The following is a 22,042-nucleotide window of genomic DNA, read 5'->3' on the forward strand; positions in this document are numbered from 1 at the left end:
AAAATTCAAAAACTTTTCACAACTAAACAAGGCCGAAGAAATTACAAAAACACATGAGTAAGAAAAACATATATATACAAATAAAAAGCAACACTTGAATTCAAAAAAAAAAGAAAAGCAACACTTTAAATCCTACAAGATTTTAAAACAAATGAAAGCTTCAAAATAATTAGAAGCTATAAGATTGGCAAAGCTACGCCAAACAAACTCTTAATTTTCTCCAAAATAATTAGAATGATCTAATGCATAAGAATAATTGTAAAAATATTCTTTTGTTTAAAGGTCTTCGTTGATTTTTTTATAAAAATTGATTTGGTCAAATTCCTATGCTTTGTCTTCAAGGAGTCTCAAGTTTGTGATTTGTGATAACAAAAAAGGTTTTCTAAATCATGACGAGTAACTAAAAAAGATCGGTTATTAGATAGGTCTATGGTGATATATTGAATATTGGGGTTAATATTTTTATAAAAGTTATATATGTAATGTTATATCACAACATCGTAATGACTAATGGTTGTCCAGTGACAAATAGGGAAAACAAAATCCATATACTTTTAAAAATAAGTTCATATTTTCTAAGGTAGATTTAAGGCCCATAGGAGCATTAAGTAAAAATTCCACGCATCAGAGCAACTCCAACCTAAGTCCTTAAATTAAGCCTTTAAACTTTTATTTACAGGCTATAATAAAAAAAGTAGTGACTCAAATGAAGACCCAACTCAAATGTAAAAACAGACCAATTCCTTATCTCACATGGGACCCATTTGTCATTGACAAATCCTACATCAACTCCACCATTTGTAATTCTTGTCTTGATTTATGGACGAGGAGAGAAAAGTGAGTGGGACCCACTAGATAGGAGGGTTTGGATGCGAGGGGCTGAAACTATAATTTGGGAGGGCATGAAAAATGGGAGCCTAAGTAAGAGGTGGGTTGGAGTTGATTTTTTTAGTTCAAATCCCTAGATTTAGGATAGAGACTTGTTTAGGAGGTGGGCTGGAGTTGCTCTCACGTGTTAGGTTTTTTGGTTTTAACTTTTAACGCTGGTACTTATTTTAAAGGTAGTCTTTACATCATTCATCGATGATATCGCCATGTTGCTGCTCCCTATATTCTCCAATATGTGCCCATCCCAACAACTACTAGCTTCACTTCCATCTCTGATATTCCTCCTTCGTTCACCCTCCTCGTGCCATAATGTTGTGTATCGATCCTGCCATGTTTTTACCGATTACATGTTTTTTTGTCAAGCCTTGCTATATTTTCACACACCACATATGCACTAAGTTTAAGTTCAAAAGTTATGAAATTATCACACATATAAAACTTCAACTTGAAAGCCCTCAAAGGTCGTAAGTTAGGGTAGGCTCAAATAATCCTTCAAAAAAGTAGGACAAAATATTTATGAATATCACTTTACTTAGGGCTTATTTAGATCCATTAGCACTAAAAAAATAGAGCAGCTCTGTATTGGTGACTATCTATAGCTATTGTGCTAAAGAAACATTTCAACATTATATCTATATTGTTTTCTATTTTTCCTAGCTGACTATCCAATCATTCCCATTGGTTATATTTTCATAGTGAGTCCTTGCTATCTGTGTTTTCCAATTTTAATAGGTTATTATAAAACTCTACATTTTTAGATGGACTTTCTATTTTACATAATGGCCGAATCTCACAATTTAGCATCCAATTTTACCAAATCTATTGGAGTTGCACTTAGTTAGTCAATAGCTAACAACTGCTGGTTTTTATTTTTAGCAAGGATTGTTTAGATCCACCTGTTAATAGTTGATTGAATAGTTAATTGAAGGTACATAGCACATATTAGCAACTTGAAACCAACTAATAAAATTATTAGTTAGCATCAGCTCTCCAACTAATAGTTAATAGGGTTACTAGCAAGTCTATTTGAATCCAGTAGTCAGTTTAGCCGCTAATTTTTAGTGCTAATAGATCCAAACATGTCCATAGTCATCCATATATGTTATTACAAATGTTTTTAGCATAAAATATTATCTTATCCAATAGTTATTGATCCTTAATTGCATATATGAAGGAAGAAACACTAATGGTGTGCTTGTTTTGTGGAATTACTCATGCTTTTGTGAGGTGATGTATGAATAGTTCATCCTATAAGTTTTGGTGGAATCAAACTATTCCTTATGCATATCCTAGCATCTCCAACAGTTCCCAAATAAACTTGCTATTTCTTGTTTATTTGGCAAAACTAGAAAATAGTTACTCCAACAGTTTGGTAAATGAGTTGTCATCTTTTGGCAACTTGCCATCTAGCAGCACTGCGCGCCCATATTTGTTAACCTGCTATCCAGCAGATTAGTTGATTTGGTTGTTGGTTGTGGTTGTGGTTGTGGGTCTTCTTTTTAAGTTTATCAAGCCTAATTGGCAAACTGTTGGAGATAGAAAGAAATCTCACTTGTCATATATTTTAGTAACTTGCCAAATCACAAGATTTGACAAGTATGTTTTACCAAACTATTGGAGATGCTCAACAAGCATCCCCAACCGTTTTGCAAATAAGCTTTGCATTCATGTATTTGCAAAAAAGTCTTAAAAACACTTATCCAACGGTTTGGCATTTAGACTTTGCAATTTTGTTAACTTGGCAAAAAGAGAGGAAGGATTGGCATATATGCCAAACCTGTTCACACTTGGCATTGGGAAATTGGCGCGAAGTGATTAATGCCAAACCATTGGAGATTGCCTCTTTTCACTTTTGCCATATTTTTTTGAGACTTGGGAAACTCTCTCATTTGCCAAACCAATTATGCAAAACGGTTGGGATGCTCTAAAGGAATAGAGTGGTGATGGATTAACTCCTTCCATTCTATAAATCAAATAAAAAAGTGAAAAAGTGACAAGATAATGAATAGCCTCGTTCTTCTTCGAACCAAATGCACCCTAATTTTATGCTCACATAATAATCGAACAAAGGTTTCTTCGACGAACATGTGGGAGCAAGGCTCGACCATTTTGTAAGGGGAAAACAAAAGGAAGGCCCAACACACCGATTCCCGTGTACACTTCGCGTGTGGCAGTAGCGCTGGCAGAACCACAGAAATATCGCACCCGCAGGCCGCAACCGCCCCGCCGCGCCTCCGCTCCGCATTGCTGCGCTAGGGTTTCAGACCCCTCTCATCCTCCGGTCCTCCCCATTCTCCATCCAAAAGGCAGCCGCCCGCTAGGGTTTTAGCCGCCTCCTCCTTCCCTCCCCTGTCCCCTCAACGCTTCCCCCCTCCACGCCTCCTCGACAGCCGCTGCCACCCGGAGCCTTCTCGCAGCGACGCCATGTGGGCTCTCCGCCGAGCTGGCACCCCCCTCAGGTAGTGATCCTCCCGGCCGCTGGTTCTCCGATTAGTTCTCTTGTTGTCATCCCCCTGTATTCTTCGGTTTAGCGGCGGCCTATTTGATCCGCGTAGGGTTCCTTATTATTCGCTATGCTTACTTATTGCGTTGCAGACTTGCAGCGCCAAGTAGATCCGTTCATTTTTTATCTTCTGCGCTCCGAAATGTTTGATCCACTGTTAATAGGTCGCGATTGCTTGGAACACACGGGTATAACATTATGAGGGGATAAAGTTTAAATCTTTGTTGAGTTGTTCATTACCAAGCTGAGAGTGTTGGCATCACTTGACACTATGTTGGGTGTATTGTGTTTCTGTGCCGATTTAAGGACAACTGTATCTATGTAATTGCCAAGGTTAAGAGTAAATCATCCGCATCTGTTATGTTTTCTTATATTTTCTTGTCTATAGTTTGTTTATATATTGTGGGATTGGCTACTACGAGTGCACTATGATGCTCTTCTAATGAAGAGCAACTTCTCATACTTGTTTGTTCAACTTCACATCAAATTGAGGGATCATCTTTCATTTTTTTATCAGCATGTGAAAGCATGACCAGGATTGCCCTGCTATGTCATGTTGTGCTTGCAATTTATTCTAATAAATGGTTTGCAGCTTTTACTAACTGCTTGATGCTTGATTCTGATTCAGGTTCCACGCTCAAAAAGCTGTGAGTGCCCGTGGTTGCGCTAGTCTTGAGGTGCTGCTAACTGCCGATGCAAAGAATGTAGAAGAGCATCATGATGCAGACTGTCAGAAAGCGTGCTGCTGTCATAAGCCAAAGCCACCAGCCTTCCAATTGTCATTTTCATCTGGCCAGTTTGCTTGGAGTAGGGGTTTCTCCTCTCAGCCAGGTGAAAATTCTGGTGACAAGGATGATGAGTTAGAGGACGGATTTTCTGATCTCGAGGTTCCACCAGAAGCTGGTAAAACGGATGCTGGGTTGACATCTGAAGATAGTTCTGATGAGGACGCCGCTGATGAATTTGGCTTGGATGATGTGGATGCTGATGCAAAGCCTGAGAAGGAGTACATTAAAAGGACCTCTGGTTCCATCCTCCTCAAGACTGTGTTGGAAGCTCCGAGGCATCAACTCACTTCAGTGCTTGAGAAATGGAGAAAGGATGGCAATGCATTGGATAGGAGTGAACTCTATTTTGTCCTCATTCAACTTCGAAAGCGGAAGTGGTACAACAAAGCCTTGGAGGTATTTATCATTTAACCTACTGAGAGGTGGTTTTACATTTAAATCGGGTGCAAACATTTAGTATGCTGGACTCGAGGTACTTAACACAGAGGTGGCTCTATATTTAATTTTTTTAAGAACACTAAATATGCTGGATAATATGTGAAACAACTGATATGATTTACTCCTTAACTTGCAATAACCTGTTCAATGTGAAAATAAGTATTTAACCAGCAACATAGAAGCATGTTTGCTTGTGATCCTGGAAAACCTGCCAGGCACAGTATGTGCTCCCAGGCGCACGATTTGCTGAGCCTGGGTTCTGGATTACTGCCTTACTGCTCAGCTGCTTGGCAGGCAGCATCCAAACAGGCCCCTAATGCTGAAATGTAGATTTTTTTAAGGTGGAAATAGGTTCTTAGCATGTAGATTTTTTCCGTGTACTTATTTTTAAACATCTTACAGAGGGTAAAGACATGAAAAGTGCAAAGATACTTAAGTAATAGCTTAGAAGGGGTTGGCTAAAGTGTTGCCTTATGAAAGCATAGCATGATAATCCCAGATCATATGAATGATATGTAAACTGCATCTTTGCTGGTATATCTGTGATTCTGTATAGTTCTAAGTAACGCCTTGGTGCTTTTGTTTTGTTTATTGCAAAAGGCTATTTGTTGCTTTCTGCTCAGTATAACTTTGCTCACTCATTTTTCTTACTATTTTTTTTCTTTATATACTTAATTCTGGAGTCTTTCTTTGCACTTCAAATTTACCTTTATCAATTGCCAGTACATTTATCCTATGTACTCGTCAGCATTATCGTCCAATACCAATGAGGAAAGCAACACATTTAGTGATTTAGGTGCACAGTTATAGTTGGTTTCAAAAATAATGATAACAACCTTCATGCTAAATGCATGTGTTCAACTTCATGCTACCACTTTACAAAATCCAGATAGGATGCCCACTATTTGATAATCTGTAATCAGAAATAATCACTCAATTAAACATTCAACTATGCACTGTACATGCTATGAATAGATTAATTGATGTTGAATCAAGGTGATTGTGTATCTTCATATCATCATGTGTGCTATTCTGACTGGTGAAATAATGCTGTCACTATTTCTCTGCAGCTTGTTGAATGGGTTCAAAAATTACAGCTGTTCGAACTTGAAGAGCGTGATTTCGCTGCACGCGTTGATTTAACAGCCAAGGTCTATGGTCTTCATAAAGCAGAACAGTATATTGAGAAAATTCCTGCATCTCATAGGGGTGAGGTTGTGTATAGAACACTTTTGGCCAATTGTGTTGCTACAGACAATGTAAAAAAATCAGAGGAAGTTTTTAATAGGATGAAGGATCTTGGATTTCCGCCTACAACATTTTCTTTCAATCAGCTTCTGCTACTCTACAAAAGGTTGGACAAGAAGAAGATTGCCGATGTTCTCACAATGATGGAAAAGGAGGATGTGAAACCATCTCTGTTTACTTACAAGCTCCTTGTAGATGCCAAGGGATTGGTTGGAGATATAGAAGCCATGGAGAAAGTGGTTGAATCAATGGAGAAAGATGGCATTGAGCCAGATCTCATGTTTAATGCTACAATTGCCAGGCACTACATATTTAATGGTCAGCGTGAGAAAGCAGAGACACTTTTGGAGTCAATGGAGGGTGATGATATCCAGAAAAATCGTTTTGCTTGCAAGATTCTATTACCTTTACATGCTTTTCTGGGCAATAGTGATGATGTGGAAAGAATTTGGAAGGTGTGTGAGGATAATACTCGCCTAGATGAGTGCAAGTCTGCTATAGAGGCCTTTGGTAAGCTTGGTAATGTTGAAAAGGCAGAGAAGGTTTTCGAGGATATGCTTGTGAAATGGAAAACACTCTCTCCCAAATTCTACAACACTTTGCTAAAGGTGTATGCTGATCAGAACCTCTTAGACAAAGGTAAGGAACTAGCAAAGCGGATGGATGAGAACCATGTCAGGTTTGGCACCCAAACTTTGGATGCGCTTGTGAAGCTATATGTTGACGCCGGAGAGGTGGAGAAAGCTGAGTCCCTATTGCACAAGCTATCTCTGAAGAACTACATCAAGCCTAATTACAGCTCGTACATGAAGCTGCTTGATAGCTACTCAAAGAAAGGAGACATCCACAACGCAGAGAAAGTGTTCAACAAGTTGCGGCAGATCGGCTACACTGGGAGGATCAGGATGTACCAGTTGCTTCTCCATTCTTATCTACATGCTAAGGCCCCTGCTTATGGGTTCAAAGAGAGGATGAAGGCTGACAACATTTTCCCCAACGGTGCCGTGGCAACTTTGATTGCGGCTACTGATCCGTTTGTCAAGAAGAAGTCAATATCAGATTTGCTCGATTAGATACTGGAGTAGTGTGAGATCCATCATGTTGCCATGCAACGCATGTGCTGTTTTTGGCATTCTGCTAAAGAATATGGTGAGAGAATAACGCCCTAGTCTTGTAATGAACTACTAGTGTCTGTTTGCATTTGGACTGCGCTTTGCTGAACTTCTGCGTCATAGAAATTTGATAAAAGTGCCCTAGAAATCCTGTTAACTTTTTTTTTGTTATCCATTTCATTGATCCAATAGAATCAAGATGATCCTTTGGCACGTCATTAGCCTTTTTTCGGTTCCAAATCTGAATTGGCAGCTGTGAGCTGAAGTTTGATGGTGGCTCCTGAAACCTGCAGCTGATGAAATAGTTTGCAGGTTTCTTGACATGCTCAACGCCTTGTGGACAGCCGGCTGCCGTCGCACACACGCACTGTGCTGGTATAGCAATACAGGGGGTGGGGGGTACTTCTTTGTGCTAAAGCGTCAACATGTTGTGCTAAATTATCAGTTGTATTGGATGGTCAGTTCAATTGATCTTGTACTAATTCACTTGAAACTCTCAACGATAAAATTTGGTAGCGCAGCTGTGGCGTGCCAACCGATCGAAAGGATTATAAAAAAAAAAACGATCGAAAGGGAATGCTAGCAGCTAGCGTTGGCAATGGTGGTAGGAAAGAAAAAAAACATTTTACTAAATAGTGTCTTTTGATAGTAAGTTTTCAGTTTTCACGATACAAATGCTAGTACTCAATGGTACGGCAATGCAGCTGCAGGCAAAACTGGCCAAAGCGAAGCGATTGGTCTCCACTCTCTCCAGTAGCAAAACTCAGCAGAGCCTTGTTTTTTGTCTTGGCTCCGGCAAAAGCCCAGCTCCACTCGTAAAGAAATCCTGAACCGAGCCCAGCGCCCCTGCGCGGGGGTCCCTGAGCCTGAAGACGCTCTCGACCACCGACACCTCGGTCGCCGTGGTGTCGGAGCCGCAGAAGGCCGTCCAGTCATTGACGGCCATGCCGGCGGAGACGACCTCGCTGCCCCTGTTGACGGTGCCGGCGACCATGGGCACCTGCAGCAGCGTCGACAGCTCGTCCAGGTCCTCTACCGACGTCTGCGGGTGAACCTGCACGCACGCACGCACATGAAAAACAAACACACAGGGGTTGGTATCTGAATTTCTGCTCTGCTCGCGGTGACAAGAAAGATGGCTGTGTTGGATGAGCTTACCAGTCCTCCTTTGTTGGTGAAGGTGCAGTAGCTCCCAACCAGGATGTTCCCTGCAATCGTTTGCCTGAACACCTCTACACCGAGAACGTCTGAGATGACTTCTTCAGTTTCCTGTTCCAGAGAGGAAAAAAAAGAATTATTAGTAAGGTGAGAGCCTGTCAGTCATATGATAATGACATGACATATGAGAGCAGGACGGCAGTCTCATTCTGAATTGGACCAGCTGCTTTGCTTATCTGTCGAATTTATATTGCATAATATGTCAACTGTATTGAGAATCGAGAGTATAATAACAAGGGGCAGTAGTAGGGGCTTGCCTTGTCGAGGTCAGGGTGTGTGAGAGCGACATGGTCGTTGCAGGCAATGCAGTTTCCCAGGGCGGAAAGGCGCTCGTCCACGCACTTGACCACCACTTCATCGGGCAGGCTGTTCCTCAGGTGCTGGATCTCTGGGAACACGATCGAGAAAACATGACAGGTCAGGTCAGGTCACACCATTAGTCTGTCAGTGAAAGAGGAATCTTAAACGCGATGCGATGCTTGCCCTGTGTTTACAGTCATCAATCCCCTGCTCCCACTATTTCTCAACTCACAAGTAAACAATCAGCCCCAAATATAAAACAGCAGCTATCTACTGAATTCACCACTGCACTCTCGATCAACCCATGGTCGATTCACAACAATGCGATTGGAGCAACTACTTTGGGCACACCATGCAATTTGCAATATGCAAATGATCGTAGTAGAAGTAGTACCTTGGTCGGTGGCGGTATGGGGAAGCAGCAGCCCTCTCTTGTTGCCGACGCAGAGCCTCCCGACGATCCTGGTGCCGGCGACGGAGGTCCTGACCACGGGGACGGCGCCGGCGAGCTCGCCCTCGAGCACACTGCATGTCGGTGGTCAGAGCACACGTACGTGAGTTGAGGATCAAATATCAATAGGGCAGGCCGCAATAATCCATTTGCGATCGACAGATTCGTACTAGCTAGAAGGCGACCATCGTCGTCGACGAACCTGTAGAAGCCCTGGGAGGCGGCGCCGGCGGGGACGAGGCAGTAGGCGTTGGTGAGCCTCGCGAAGACGCCCACCTCGCACGAGTTCTCAAACTTGACGCCTGCAGCGCACGCGCAGCACATCAGCAATTACTACTTACTGCCTATTGTAGTATCAATATCACATCAACAAGGACACGGGCTCCTTACGGGACGCCATTGTCGTCGGCGATGGATGGGCCTTCCGATCCTCTTCTCTCTCGCCGGCGAGTAGGGTTTACGTAGCGAAGACGGACGGACGCGCGAGAGAGGGGTGGGTGGGCTCCTCGGGTGACGTTGCGTTGCGTTGCGTTTGTGGATTGCAATCGGAGGCGGCGGAATCTTTATACGGGGCCAGCGACAGAGAGAGGCTCTGCTCTGCTGGGTGGAGCTGCGGCAGTTGGAGTTGGTTTCGTCGCCCCCAAGTCTCCGTTTCCACCACGTTCTGCTCTGGTCCGGTCCGGCCTTTCTTCCTTCCTTCCTTCCTTGGACAGAGAGAGGCTCTGTTTAGTTCCAAAATATTTTGCAAAATCGACACTGTAGCTTTTTCGTTTGTATTTGACAAATATTGTCCAATCATGGATTAGCTAGGCTCAAAAGATTCATCTCGTCAATTTCGATCAAACTGTGCAATTAGTTTTTATTTTTGTCTACATTTAATAGTTCATGCATGTGTCTAAAGATTCGATGTGACGGGAAATCTGAAAAATTTTGCAAAATTTTTTATGAACTAAACAAGGCCCAGCTTCTGCTCGTCTGCGTTGTCTCTCTCTCTCTGCCTCTGCTGCGGTGCCGTTGGACTCAAGTTTCCAAAAAAAAAAAAAAATTGGACCCAAGTTTCCTGCTGCCACTCGTGGCACTGTGCTGTTTGGAGATGCCGTCTTTGAATTTTCAAGATGCCGCTGCTCAAAACGGGACCTTCATCCCTACTTTTTTTTTAAAAAAAAACTCTTTTTTTGCCAGGGCCTTGTTTACTTCCAAAAAATTTTATTTACAAAATAGAAATAGTAGCACTTTCGTTTGTATTTGACAAATATTATCCAATCATGTACTAACTAGGCTCAAAAGATTTATCTCGCAAATTACAGATAAACTGTGTAATTAGTTATTTCTTTTATCTATATTTAATGTTTCATGCATGTGCCGCAAGATTCGATGTGATGGGGAATGTGAAAAATTTTGCAAAATATTTTTGAAACTAAACAAGGCCCAAGTCTTAGGGTTCATTAATTTTTTTTAATGATGATGTACATAAAGTAAATACTGCGTAACAACTGTAAGCCTTTTTTTCTAATAAATTATTTGAGAGATATAGGTATTGTTAATATTTTTTATAAACTAGTTTAGTTTAAGAAAGTTTAGTATAGTTAAACCTAAAATTATATCTTTTTAACAGAGCTGGTTCAATCAATCGGCATGCTGTTTATAGTCAAATCTTGTTTTATTGTAGCTTGTTAACTACTCTCTATCCCAAGTTGTAAGTTATTTCAACTTTTTTAAGAGTCAAAGCATCTCAAGTTTGATCAAATTTATATAATAAAATAATAATATTTATGATATCAAATAAGTATTGTTAGATGCTTCGTTAATTATTATTTTTATATTATATCTATTCAATGTCATGAAATCTTTGTTATTTTCTCTATAATTTTAGTTAAACTTGAGATGCTTTGAATATCAAGAAAAAGTTAGAATAATTAATAATTTTGAATGAAGGGAATAGCAAAATTGACATACCTTGTTACTATGAATTATGAAATACTATTTATTACGTTATTTTCTTTTGAAACTTTTTTTTTCTATTTCAACCTTATCAGTTTGATCTGATTGTAACAAAGAAGTAATATATTTATGGTATCAAATAAATATGATTATATTTCTAATAAAATAGATTTTTGTTATACACTCCCTCCATCCCAAATTATAAGGCATTCCAAGAATCATGGAGAGTCAAAGTATTTCAAGTTTGACCAAAATTATAGAACAAATTATAAAGACTTACGAGATTAAGTGGATATACTATAAAAATATATTCAATAAAGAACCTAACGATACTTAGTTGGTATCATAAATATTATTATTTTATCATATAGATTTGGTCAAACTTAAGATACTTCAACTCTTCAAGATTTTTGGAATTACTTATAATTTGAGATGGAGGGAGTACATATTTATAATTATACTATTAAAATTATTTTCTATAAATTTAATTAAAAATTTTGACTTAAATTATATCTAAATAAAATTAAATATTTTTGGGCCGGATATAGTGTCCTTGTGGAAGGTAATTGGAGTGCCATAGCAGCCAGCTTCACTCCTAGAATCCTGATGATGCACTAGTCCGGTCGTCGCTGTCCTACTCCTTGCTCGTGCCATCGGGCAGTTGCTCCGCCTCCGGTATACTACTACACGCACCTTGCGTGGCACAGCCGCACAGGTGCATGTGCGCCAGTTTTTTATAGCAGAGAGAATTTTATGAGAATAAAACTCTTCTGAAGACTGATCTTAGAGGAAGCTAAACACACGTCCTTTCTCAAAGAAATAAAACAAATTTCTATTATCCATATAAAATAATCATAATTTTGTGTCTATGTTTTGGATTTATTGCCACTATATTCTCAAAGAAACAATCTTTTGTAGTAGTAGCGTTGTTTTGGATTTATTGCTAATGTACAAATGTTTATAGTTAGTGAGCGCAACTACTACAAAAGGTTGTTTCTTTGAGAATATAGTGGCCTACAATGGGATTACACCTTTTCAAGGAACATTTTGGGTTTAAAATAATAACAAACAAATTCAGCTGTTTTTGGTGTTTGTTCTCTACGAATTGTTCCTGTACATTACAAACGATTTAACTGTTGTCACCGTTGTCATTATAGTTGTTGTGTAAGGTTTCACAAAATAGCCATTGAAATGGAAACAAATGTAGTTAAAGTAATAGTTGAAAACTGTTTCGAGCTACCAGGCACTCTGCTATGATTGGCCAAAAAATTAAAAGGAAATTAGCCTAATATTAGGTGCACTGGGACAAAAAACTGCATGTTTCGTGGCCCAATCATTTGAAAAGAACTGAAATATCTTGTACTCGTATGGTTACATGTTATGCACTTTAGCATGAAAGGATCAGAAGATAACTTGGCGGGCGGAACTGAGGGATGCGAGGAGTCCCGAGCACCTGAACCCTCCCTGCCGCCGCCGCCAGCGGCGCTGGCTGCCGTTTCGGCGCCGGCGCCCGCGCCCGCACCCGCACTTCGCTCCCTCTCACCTCCTCTCGCCGCATCTCCCTCCTCTCCGCGCCCATGTGCAGAGGCTCGCTTGCAGGACGCTCGGGAGCCGCCGCCGCCCTCGACGTCCACGGATGGGCTGCCACCGCCGCTGGGCGACGCCGGCCCGCCGCCGCTCGTGGAGCCAGGATCCGGCGCCCCATGGCCGCCAGCCCCTCCTCGCGTCGTTGAAGCAGGGCGCTCGCTGAGGGCAGCCGCGGGAGCCGCGCCCACCGTGGCGCCTCCGCCACCCCCCCCCCCCGCCGCCGCCCACCGACCAACTCCCATCTCCCTCTGGCGCGGACCGCTCGCCGGGCGTCGTCGCCGGCCATGGCAGGCCCCCTACGTCTGCGCAGCTACTAGCCATGAGGGCTTCGCTGGCCCTAACTCCGTCGGTGCTGCCGGATCTGGCGCCCAGGGCCGCGGTCGCGGCATCCGCCGGAGGCAGCCAGGAGCTTACGGCCGTGAGCCCCCTCCGTCCGTCCGCCCCCTCTTCGAGCCAGGCATCCGCCTTGTCCCCGAATGCTGCGCCTTTCCATCCGGGGGCGGGTCGGTCTAAGGCTCGTCATTGGGCAGACGAGGACATCGTTGACGCCCCCGTCTCAGACACGGTGCCAATCTCCTACCTGGATGCGCTTCGTCGTGCGACGCCGCCACCGAGACCTTTGCCGCGGCCCAAGCCACCCTTGTCGCGCACCAGGCATTCGTCTTCGGGCCAGGCTAGCGTGGTGCCAGGGCACCAGGGTGGGGGCTAAAGAGGTGGGAAGCGGCATCAACCGCGTCCACAACTGGTGCACGGCATGACCATTCAGCCATTGGAGGGCTGTATCCCGGCACGCCAGCGCCTCAGACGTCGTAGGCGGAGGTGCTGCGATAGACCGCGTCCGCAGTTGGTGTGTGGCCTATCTGTGCGGCCTGTGGAGGGTCGCACCCATCGCCAGCGCCACTGTGGTCGGATCTCCGCCTCTAACGCCGACGGGTGGCGGGAGGTACTCCACCGTCAGGAGACGGGGCCGGCTACCACCTCGGCTGTGTCTCGCACCGGCTAGTTGCAGCGCCAACAGCCGCGGAAGGTCCCCGAGCAGTTTTTTGGGAGATGCTTCAACTGTCTGTCCACTACTCACCAAGTAGCAACTTGTCGGTTACCTCGTCGCTGCCTACGATGCCGCGGTCTCCACCACCTTGCCAGGGACTGTAGACGCCCCAGGCATGCCGTGGCACCCCACCGAGTGTCCCGCTCGACTTGTGTGGGAGGGCCAGTGCAGGTCACCGTGGCCTGCGCGGGCGTCGGGGGAAGACGACGACATCGACGACGACCACGAGGAAAGCTGGCGAGGCCCACCAGACCTAGCGGCGACAGCAACGCTGCTACTACCGTCGAAGCCGGCGGCTCCCCTATGCCAGACCTCGATGGAGCCGCTCAGGTGCTCGATGCCAGCTGTGTGGATTGACCCAATGCTTAAGGAGTTCTCTATCTTGCTTCAGGTTGCTACTTCCTCGGCGACAGTTGCTCCACACACGGGAGACCCGTCTTCGTCGGTGCAGACCGTGCCTCCTCAGAGAGGACCCATTGTGCTGATCACGAAGGTGCTTGCGGTGGGCCCTTCGCCGTCGATGGACGCTTTGATGGCCGAACAAGCCACGTCTAGCCTCAGCAACGCGGCGCCCACGTCGGGCGAGGTTACCGCCCCGTCTCAGCCTTTGGTGCCAGAGTCAGCGTTGCGGACGCCTCCTCGTGCGGGTCAACTCGACGTCGTGTGTGGGGACGAGACCCCGACGCCGCTCGAGGCCGCTCAGTGCCTTGCAAGGTTTCTTGACGAGGTACGAGTCGAGCAGGAGCCGCCCCTGATCGCCTCCCCACCTCGACAGAGGACGCCTGTCAGGAGACCCCCGCCTGTCCGGCCCAGGAGCAGTCGGATTGCTGCCCAACCGTTGGAGCACATTCCAGCCTTCAAGCGGGGCGAGGTTCTCCTAAATAGGCAGCTAGGGATCGCTCCACCGACCGCACCGGATTCACCCGCGCCTAGAGGGATACTTGACGCCCTGCATACGGGACCTTGTCGTCGAGCGAGGTGGAGGGCCTGGACGCGCTGTTCCCAGCGTTTAACGGGCGCGCGCGCGACCTCTTCCAGGAGGACTCGTAGGACGCGACGTTGAGTGTATTCTGGTTGACCCATTTATGTAATATCGGACCACAGAACTCTTTGCTAGGTCGGTTGAGCTAATGACCACCTAGCACGCTTGTTGCGCGTTGGTTGTATTATAAACTCTTTCTTCTTAATACAATGATACGCAGATCTCCTGCGTATTCGAGAAAAAAATGTGGTTCCTGCAAAGTAGTTCTATTTCCGCGTCAATCTCGAAAATTTTAATATAAACTTTGTTATCGTCTAATTTTATATAAAAAAGGTTATACCTTTATATAATATAGTACTATAAGAGAGACTACGTCCACTGCTGTGTTAGCAAAACCACCTAAGAAAAAAAACACTTTCAAATAGTAAAAGGAGTATTTTCTCTGGTTTTAAGAGTTATATGTTGTCTGATATGAGAGTGTGGGGTTGTGTCGAAATTCAGCGATATATTTTCAGGAGGCGTACAGGTACTGCTAAATTGATAAAAGATCTTTGGCGTAGCAGCGCCGCAACGAATCCTCGGATCTACTAAACAACCAGATAAAATCTGTTCCTTTGTTTTTATCGTGCCAGGACGACATGGCGAAGTGAAATGTTCCCATCCACTTATCCAGTAACAGATGATCAAGCAAGGCAGCACATGATCCAAACAAGCTTTTTCAGACACAATTTAGATTTTGTTTAATTCACAAAAAATTTTGAGTTTAGCTACTAGAGCACTTTTATTTGTATTTAATAATTATTGTTTAATTAAAGACTAATTAGATTTAAAAGAATTGTTTTGCAAATTACAATAATTAATTTATATTTTCGTTTATATTTTTAGTGCTTCATACATACTCCCTCCGTCCCAAAATAAGTGTCGTTTTGGCTTCCCGAGAAATAACTTTAACTAAATATATAGTAAAAATATATTTATAGTACATAATTAGTGTCATTGGAAACATCTTTAAGTCTAGTTTTTTAACAAATTTATTTTGAGATATAAATATTGCATGTATTTTCTACAAATTGAGACAAACTTGTGGCACAAAAATCTAAAACGACACTCTTTTTGGGACGGAGGGAGTATATTTAAAAATTTAAGTTGATGAAAAATATTAATTTTTTTTGGAATATGGAGGAATATGCAAAGAAGTGGATCGGTCGGAGCGAGCCTGTCCTGTCCAGGTTCATGCCATCGACTGTACCCAAACCGTGAAACCGGCCGGCCGCAAATTGCAGAGCCGCAGCAGAGCTTGCAGTTGCAGCCCATACCGGCTGCAAATGGATTCAGTGAACCTGCCCATGCCCAGGATGGCACGGCCACAGATGTAACGGCGATGCTGATTAGCAACAGCAGATCCCATGCGGGCCTGTTCGTTTCAGGCCTTTACTTCATTCAAAAACTATTTTTTTTAAAAAAATTTCACATCACATCGAATTTACCATATATATATATAGAACATTAATATATATATATATAAATAAAAACTAATTATACAGTTTAGTTATAAATTACAAGATAAATTTTTTAAATCTAGTTACTTTATAATTAGACAATATTTATTAAATAAAAATAAAAATGCTACAATATCAAAATTTAAAAATTTTTTGGATGTAAACATGGCGTCTCCTCCGATAGGCCGGTGGCCTGCCGGCTACTACTTGCTTCTTGAGCATCTTTGTTCGGCACTACGTCATCCCGATCGTGTAATCTCGACTCGCATAAAGGCACGTCACCAAGTTGCTCTTGTTGTTTACTAGTAGTATGGTTTATATATATAGAGAGCTCGTTTATTTGTATGAAAAGTTATAGCTAAAAGTACTAGCTGATATATTTAGTAGAGCGAAATTGCAAGGTGACGATGAGCTCGATCTATGGCGGCAATTAACAAAGTTTGATGGATCAGCCAATTCTATCTTGTCTTGACTAGCTAAAGTTTAACGAGGCTGCTTCAAGAACGATCGTTGTTGAGGCTTTTTTTATATGTAGATTTTTTCCCCTTGGATGCATGCTACTTTTTGGATTTTATTTCATAATTTTTAGAAGAAAACAGCATGGCATTTAGTTTGGTCTCCGTTCTTCATGAAGAAACATGTAACACCCTAAAATTTGTCTTTTCGAAATAAAGCTAAATTAATTCAATTTTTGTATGGTTGTGCTCATGGAACATAGGAAAAATAATATTTTTCATTTAATTAAAATTTATCATAGGATATAGCAACACTTTTGTGCACTCATGCTCCTGCATTTCATTTATTGTGCTGAGTGGTTTTACTAAAGTTCAAAAGTATTTCAAAGTGATTTTAAAATGGATTTGAAAATGACTTTGGAATGAAAGAAAAGAAAATAGAAAAAAAAAGACAAAACCCCTTCACCCTCTAGTCTGGCCCGAAGGCCCACTCCACCTTCCACCCTCGGCCCGATACGCAGCAGGCCAGCCCAAGCCGCGCCTCCCCCTTCCCTTCTTTCCACTGCCAGCTGGGCCCCACCCGTCAGTCACCTCCCTCTTCTTCTTCCTTGGGCGTGAGCGAGCCGGACTCCTGTCCAGGCCAAATCAGCGCCCCAATCCCGTTTTCTCTGGGATTTTTCCTGCCTAACGCGCTCTACCGAATCATATAGAAGCTTTTAACCACCCAGCGTCCTTTTCTCATCTATCCATCACCGAAAGCCGCCTCTGGAGCCGATTTTGGATCTCGCCGAAAAGCACAGGAGCAAGCCGCCGCCGTGGAGCGCCCTAACCGCGTCGTGCCGTCGAAATTCGAGCCCTTGCCGAGTACTGCATCGAGATGAAGACGCTACCGAGCCCCTCTCTATCCTTTCTCTCGGTCTCTGTGACTCACACCGCCTCGCCGATGTTGCAGGAAGTCCGCCGCCCGCCGTTGCACGTGGCCGACCATCTCCTAGCCCTTCCCGTCTTCGATTGGTGCTCCGGGTGAGTTCGCGGTACTCTCCTCTTGCTTCCCGTGCAATCGGTTTTTCAAATCGTGCCCAGAATCGCTTTAACCACGAACTCCGGCGAGGTGTGCCCAACTCCGGCCATGGCACCACCGCGGCTGCCACTGTTCCGGCCGGCAGCTGCCTCTCCTCTCTCCCAGCTCTAATCTGGTCCATCCAGAGAAGATCCAACGGCTGCAGTTAGAAGATACCCCTTCGGGGTAGGTTTTGTTAAAGAACCCCTGGCCTTTTTCAATATAGAACCCGCAGTCCGAAAACGTCTTCCAGGAATACGCTTTTCAATTTCTAAAGCGTAAACCGATCGGCTTAGGTCCAAAATAGGTCCAAAATACGCTTTCACTATTTACAGTTTTGCCACCAGATTTCAATTGCTTATAACATGCTCATTTTAACTCCGATTTGACCCATTCAAATTGCGTTAGGTTCATAATCATGATCTCTACATGTTAGTAAAATTATTTACTCAGTTTGAAACTTTCTAATTTCATGATCCTATTTAATTAATTATTTATCTATAGGAAATCTTAGAAAATTCATATCTCCTCCGTTTTAATTCCGATTTTCGTGATCTTTACGTCTGTAAAATCGTAGCGATGCGTAGAATTGTTTTACAAACTTTTCATACTGTTTTCATATGATTGGTGTACTGTTTTAATTGTAGCCTTGTTTGTTTCATGTATGCTTTCTCCGATTGTTTGTGTGATCGATGATCGAGTTTAGAAGGAGAGCAGTTTCGGTGATCAAGATCAAAGCTTTGGGCAACAAGTGAGACCAGCAGGACCAAAAGGATAAGCAAGAGCATTTGGATTAAGGCAAGTATAGCATTTGGATTTTATTTCTGTGACCATGATCCTGTGACTAGATTAATGTTAAGTAATAAATGATAAAAATGACTTTTTAGCCACTTGATGATTTATCTGTAAGTGATAACCGGGACAACAGTGCAACCATGAGGGCTATAATGGCTCTGGCTTTAGCTCAGTATGAGGACCTTTTTCTAGCTTGTTAGCGGTTACCTTAAATGACGTAAGAATGGCTAGACACGTTGGGTATAGTGTGGCCTCTGTCCGTGTGTATAGGCTGCGGGTTATGTGCCATGGAAGGGGGGCTCTATATCTGCCTGCCGAGTGAATCTAATGGCCCTAACTTGTTAGACGAAACCTTTGAAAGGCTTCATAGTGATCCCTGCCGACCTTCCTTGGAAGTGGGTTAAGAGGCTGATCACCTCGGGCGAAAGGGTAAATCATGACTCATGGGTAAAGATGTACAACCTCTGCAGAGTGTAAAACTGGTATACTAGCCGTGCTCACGGTCACGAGCGGCCTTGGGGATTCTTGCATCAACGGTGATGATTCTTGTGTGTTAAATATGCTCATTATTTATTATTTAATGCTCTACATTATTTATGTCACATTGATCATGGGATTGTGGGAGCTATACAATCTAGTTGCTATACTTGTGGAGTTCGACATGGACTCACTCTTGCTATTTCCCCCAAACCTCAGGAGAAGTTTAGGCTTGTGATCAACCAGTCAGTTGGATCCTGTAGAGAGAAGTTAATACCCGAAGTTCGGAGTTGTCTATCCGCTGTTTGCTATCAAGGTTATCTCTTTTATATTAAGTACGTTATATATTTATGCATTGTCTTTTGATATTACCCCTTATTTGTAGCTATATGTGAGATTTGGCTTCTATGACTCACATATGGTGCATATCTGGTTTTGTCCTTAAAATCGGGTATTACAAAGTGGTATCAAAGCAATGCTGACTGTAGGACGCAAGCCTAGTTAGTAATTGGCCGTCTTTAGGTTTTGGAATTTTCGTAAAATCCTTGCTCTATAAACCTTGGTATTTTCCTCTATACTATATCTCTACCCTTGCTATTCATCTCTACCTTGTTGCTTATTTTAAAAGTATACTTGTTCTCATCTTCACTCCTTGTTTTGAATAGCTTTTAGAATCTTCTCTTACCACCTGCTTACGTAGTAGAAAAAGAATTTTAGGATGTTTGCCCTTAATGAAGAGAACGATAATATCGCAAGTTGAGTGAAGTGTGCTTAGTTGGTTTGTTATTATGCTTATGTTTGATTTGGATCTTTGTAATGATTGCAATGATCTTGTGGAATTACTTCACAATTTCATTAGTTTATAGACCTAAGGCATAAGGATTAGTGAAATAAGTAGTTGGGTTTGACTATCTCCTGTTTCTATCTTTTGCTGATTTCTGGAGCAGTCTGCAATAATCACGGTGTATCTCAAGATCTGATCGTGCAAGGCTTATCAATTTTTTCTGGAAACAAATAGACTTCAAGATCTTTCTCTGACCGCAAGAATTACCCTCATAGCTATTATGGTTTAGAAGTTACAAAAATCACAAGATGATACAGATGTGCTGTCAAGAACCTGGACCAGTTTCGGTTGCTTACTGTTTTAGACATGTATAACTATAGAATTTGGAAAAGTATTCTATAGAAAAGTTGTAGACAATTGGCTAAGCTTTCCAACAGTATAAACTAGAACTTATTTGGATAAGTAGAACCCGAGATATGATATTTACAGTTAGGTGTTTCTGTTCTGTTTCAAGATCTGGACAGATCTGGCATTTACTATTTTCATCCAAGTTAAAGACAGAATCTGGGAAAGCGTTGTATACGAAAGATGTAGAGGATTTCATAAGCTTTCCAACAATATAAGGATCATCTCCAGATGAGTTAAGTAGCTCGAGATATAATTTCTGGGAGTTACTGCACCTTTGCTGAGACATTATCAGGAAGGATATTATGATTGGTTGTTTTACCTAAGCTTAAAGACAGAATCTAAGGAGGTCTTCTACATGAAAGTGGTAGAGAATTTCATAAATTTTGTAACGGTATAAGCTATAACTCTGTTGGATTAACAGAATAAGAGTTATATGTATTTTACTACGCTGGTGTTTTCATATCATGAGAAAAATTCAGGATACCTGTTTGTTCTCCCCTTACACCTAAGTTCTTTGGGACGTCAGAGGTTCTCAATGTTAGTTAACCTGCCTGGAAAACATGCAAGCTATCTTTCCTGTGCCCCCTAGATGACTTTTATTAAGGGGGGTAGCCTAAATGAAGGGGTTACATGGAGAAGAATTGGATAATATTGGATGGATCAAGAGACTCGGTACATCGAATTTTAAAGACTATATGATGTGTAGCATTTAAAAAGGTTATGAGGACTAGTCCCTAATGTCTCCCCAATCAATCTAATTTTAAGGGGGGTAGTACCTTGATATCACGAGTGATGCATTTTAAGACTAGCTTGGAGTGATAATTGTCTTCTAAGATATTCTATGGTTGTGATCATCTATCCTTGCCGTGTTACTGACGTTGGTCACTTGATGACAGGGAGTGTAGTGTCCCATGAATCCGGAGCACAATATGACACCTCTCATGGATAGGTGGGAAGATTATGATCATCTTGCCTTTGAAGAAAGATGCTATGAGTATGACAAAGTTGAGTGTTATCAAAATAATAATATTGAAGAGCAAGTTGACAATGAATCAAATCAAAATCCACAACGGCGGAAGCGTAAAAGGAAAGCTCGTAAGAAGCCCGCTCTTGGAAATAAAGTATAGCAAAATTATATCAATGGAAGACTGAACAATGTGGATAGGCATAACATTCAAGGAGCCACCAAAGTGGTGGGAGGCTATATTCAAGTGGACTCAGTACTAGTTTTTGCTCTGTTTGACCGAAGTGCTTCGCATTCTTTCATATCCGCCGACTTGGTAAAGACAATCGAACGGGTGAAGTGTCCGACGAGAAAGCCTTTGTTAGTTCAAACCCCAATGGGAGAAATACAGGCAGATCAGGTTTGCTGAAATATCAACCTTGTCATAAAGAAGGAAAACTTCACTGTAAACCTCATTGTGCTAGAGTCACTCAATATTCCTTTGGTTCTTGGAAATGGATGGTTATGCGCACACAAGGCAGTGATCTATGCTACCCAGTGGAAAATATTCTTAACTGCACCATCAGGGAAAAGAATTGAGTATCAAGGTGGTCCACTCCTACCTGAGGAGGCATATCCATGCCGAGATATCATGTCTTCGAGTTGTATAAGTTGAAAAGTTGGTAGTCAAGATGGACAGTGAGCAATTACGAATAATGGACATCTTATGGAAGTTTTGTTCACAAGTTGTAATCCCAAAACATAAGTGCTTGCATTTGGAATACAAGTTGTCAAGTTGAAATAATGATCAATATCTTATTCTTGTTTCTCTTTTGGAATCCATGCCTCTTCCGAATCTCGAGGACGAGATTCATTTTAAGGGGGGTAGATTTGTAACACCCTAAAATTTGTCTTTTCGAAATAAAGCTAAATTAATTCAATTTTTGTATGGTTGTGCTCATGGAACATAGGAAAAATAATATTTTTCATTTAATTAAAATTTATCATAGGATATAGCAACACTTTTGTGCACTCATGCTCCTGCATTTCATTTATTGTGCTGAGTGGTTTTACTAAAGTTCAAAAGTATTTCAAAGTGATTTTAAAATGGATTTGA

At 42.5% G+C, this 22,042-nt stretch overlaps 3 protein-coding genes across 3 annotated transcripts; 2 read left to right on the forward strand and 1 right to left on the reverse strand.

Annotated features, from left to right (window-relative positions):
- On the forward strand, positions 3,058-7,190 carry LOC110433902 (pentatricopeptide repeat-containing protein At1g80270, mitochondrial-like). The gene is made up of 3 exons (XM_021456952.1): positions 3,058-3,347; positions 4,020-4,575; positions 5,688-7,190. Exons 1-3 carry the CDS (start codon positions 3,313-3,315, stop codon positions 6,936-6,938), a joined length of 1,842 nt encoding a protein of 613 aa, XP_021312627.1. The 5' UTR covers positions 3,058-3,312; the 3' UTR covers positions 6,939-7,190.
- LOC8078117 (eukaryotic translation initiation factor 6-2) lies at positions 7,583-9,498 on the reverse strand. Its single transcript, XM_002457625.2, has 6 exons — positions 9,337-9,498; positions 9,149-9,248; positions 8,890-9,020; positions 8,453-8,583; positions 8,136-8,246; positions 7,583-8,031 (listed from the first exon to the last, which is right to left on the reverse strand). The coding sequence occupies exons 1-6, from the start codon at positions 9,344-9,346 to the stop codon at positions 7,741-7,743; spliced, it is 774 nt and encodes a 257-aa protein (XP_002457670.1). The 5' UTR covers positions 9,347-9,498; the 3' UTR covers positions 7,583-7,740.
- LOC110433626 (formin-like protein 5) lies at positions 12,280-12,987 on the forward strand. Its single transcript, XM_021456122.1, has one exon. It carries the CDS (start codon positions 12,280-12,282, stop codon positions 12,985-12,987), a length of 708 nt encoding a protein of 235 aa, XP_021311797.1.

Source organism: Sorghum bicolor, chromosome 3, assembly GCF_000003195.3.
Source record: "Sorghum bicolor cultivar BTx623 chromosome 3, Sorghum_bicolor_NCBIv3, whole genome shotgun sequence".
In the NCBI taxonomy this organism is placed as follows: Eukaryota; Viridiplantae; Streptophyta; class Magnoliopsida; order Poales; family Poaceae; genus Sorghum; species Sorghum bicolor.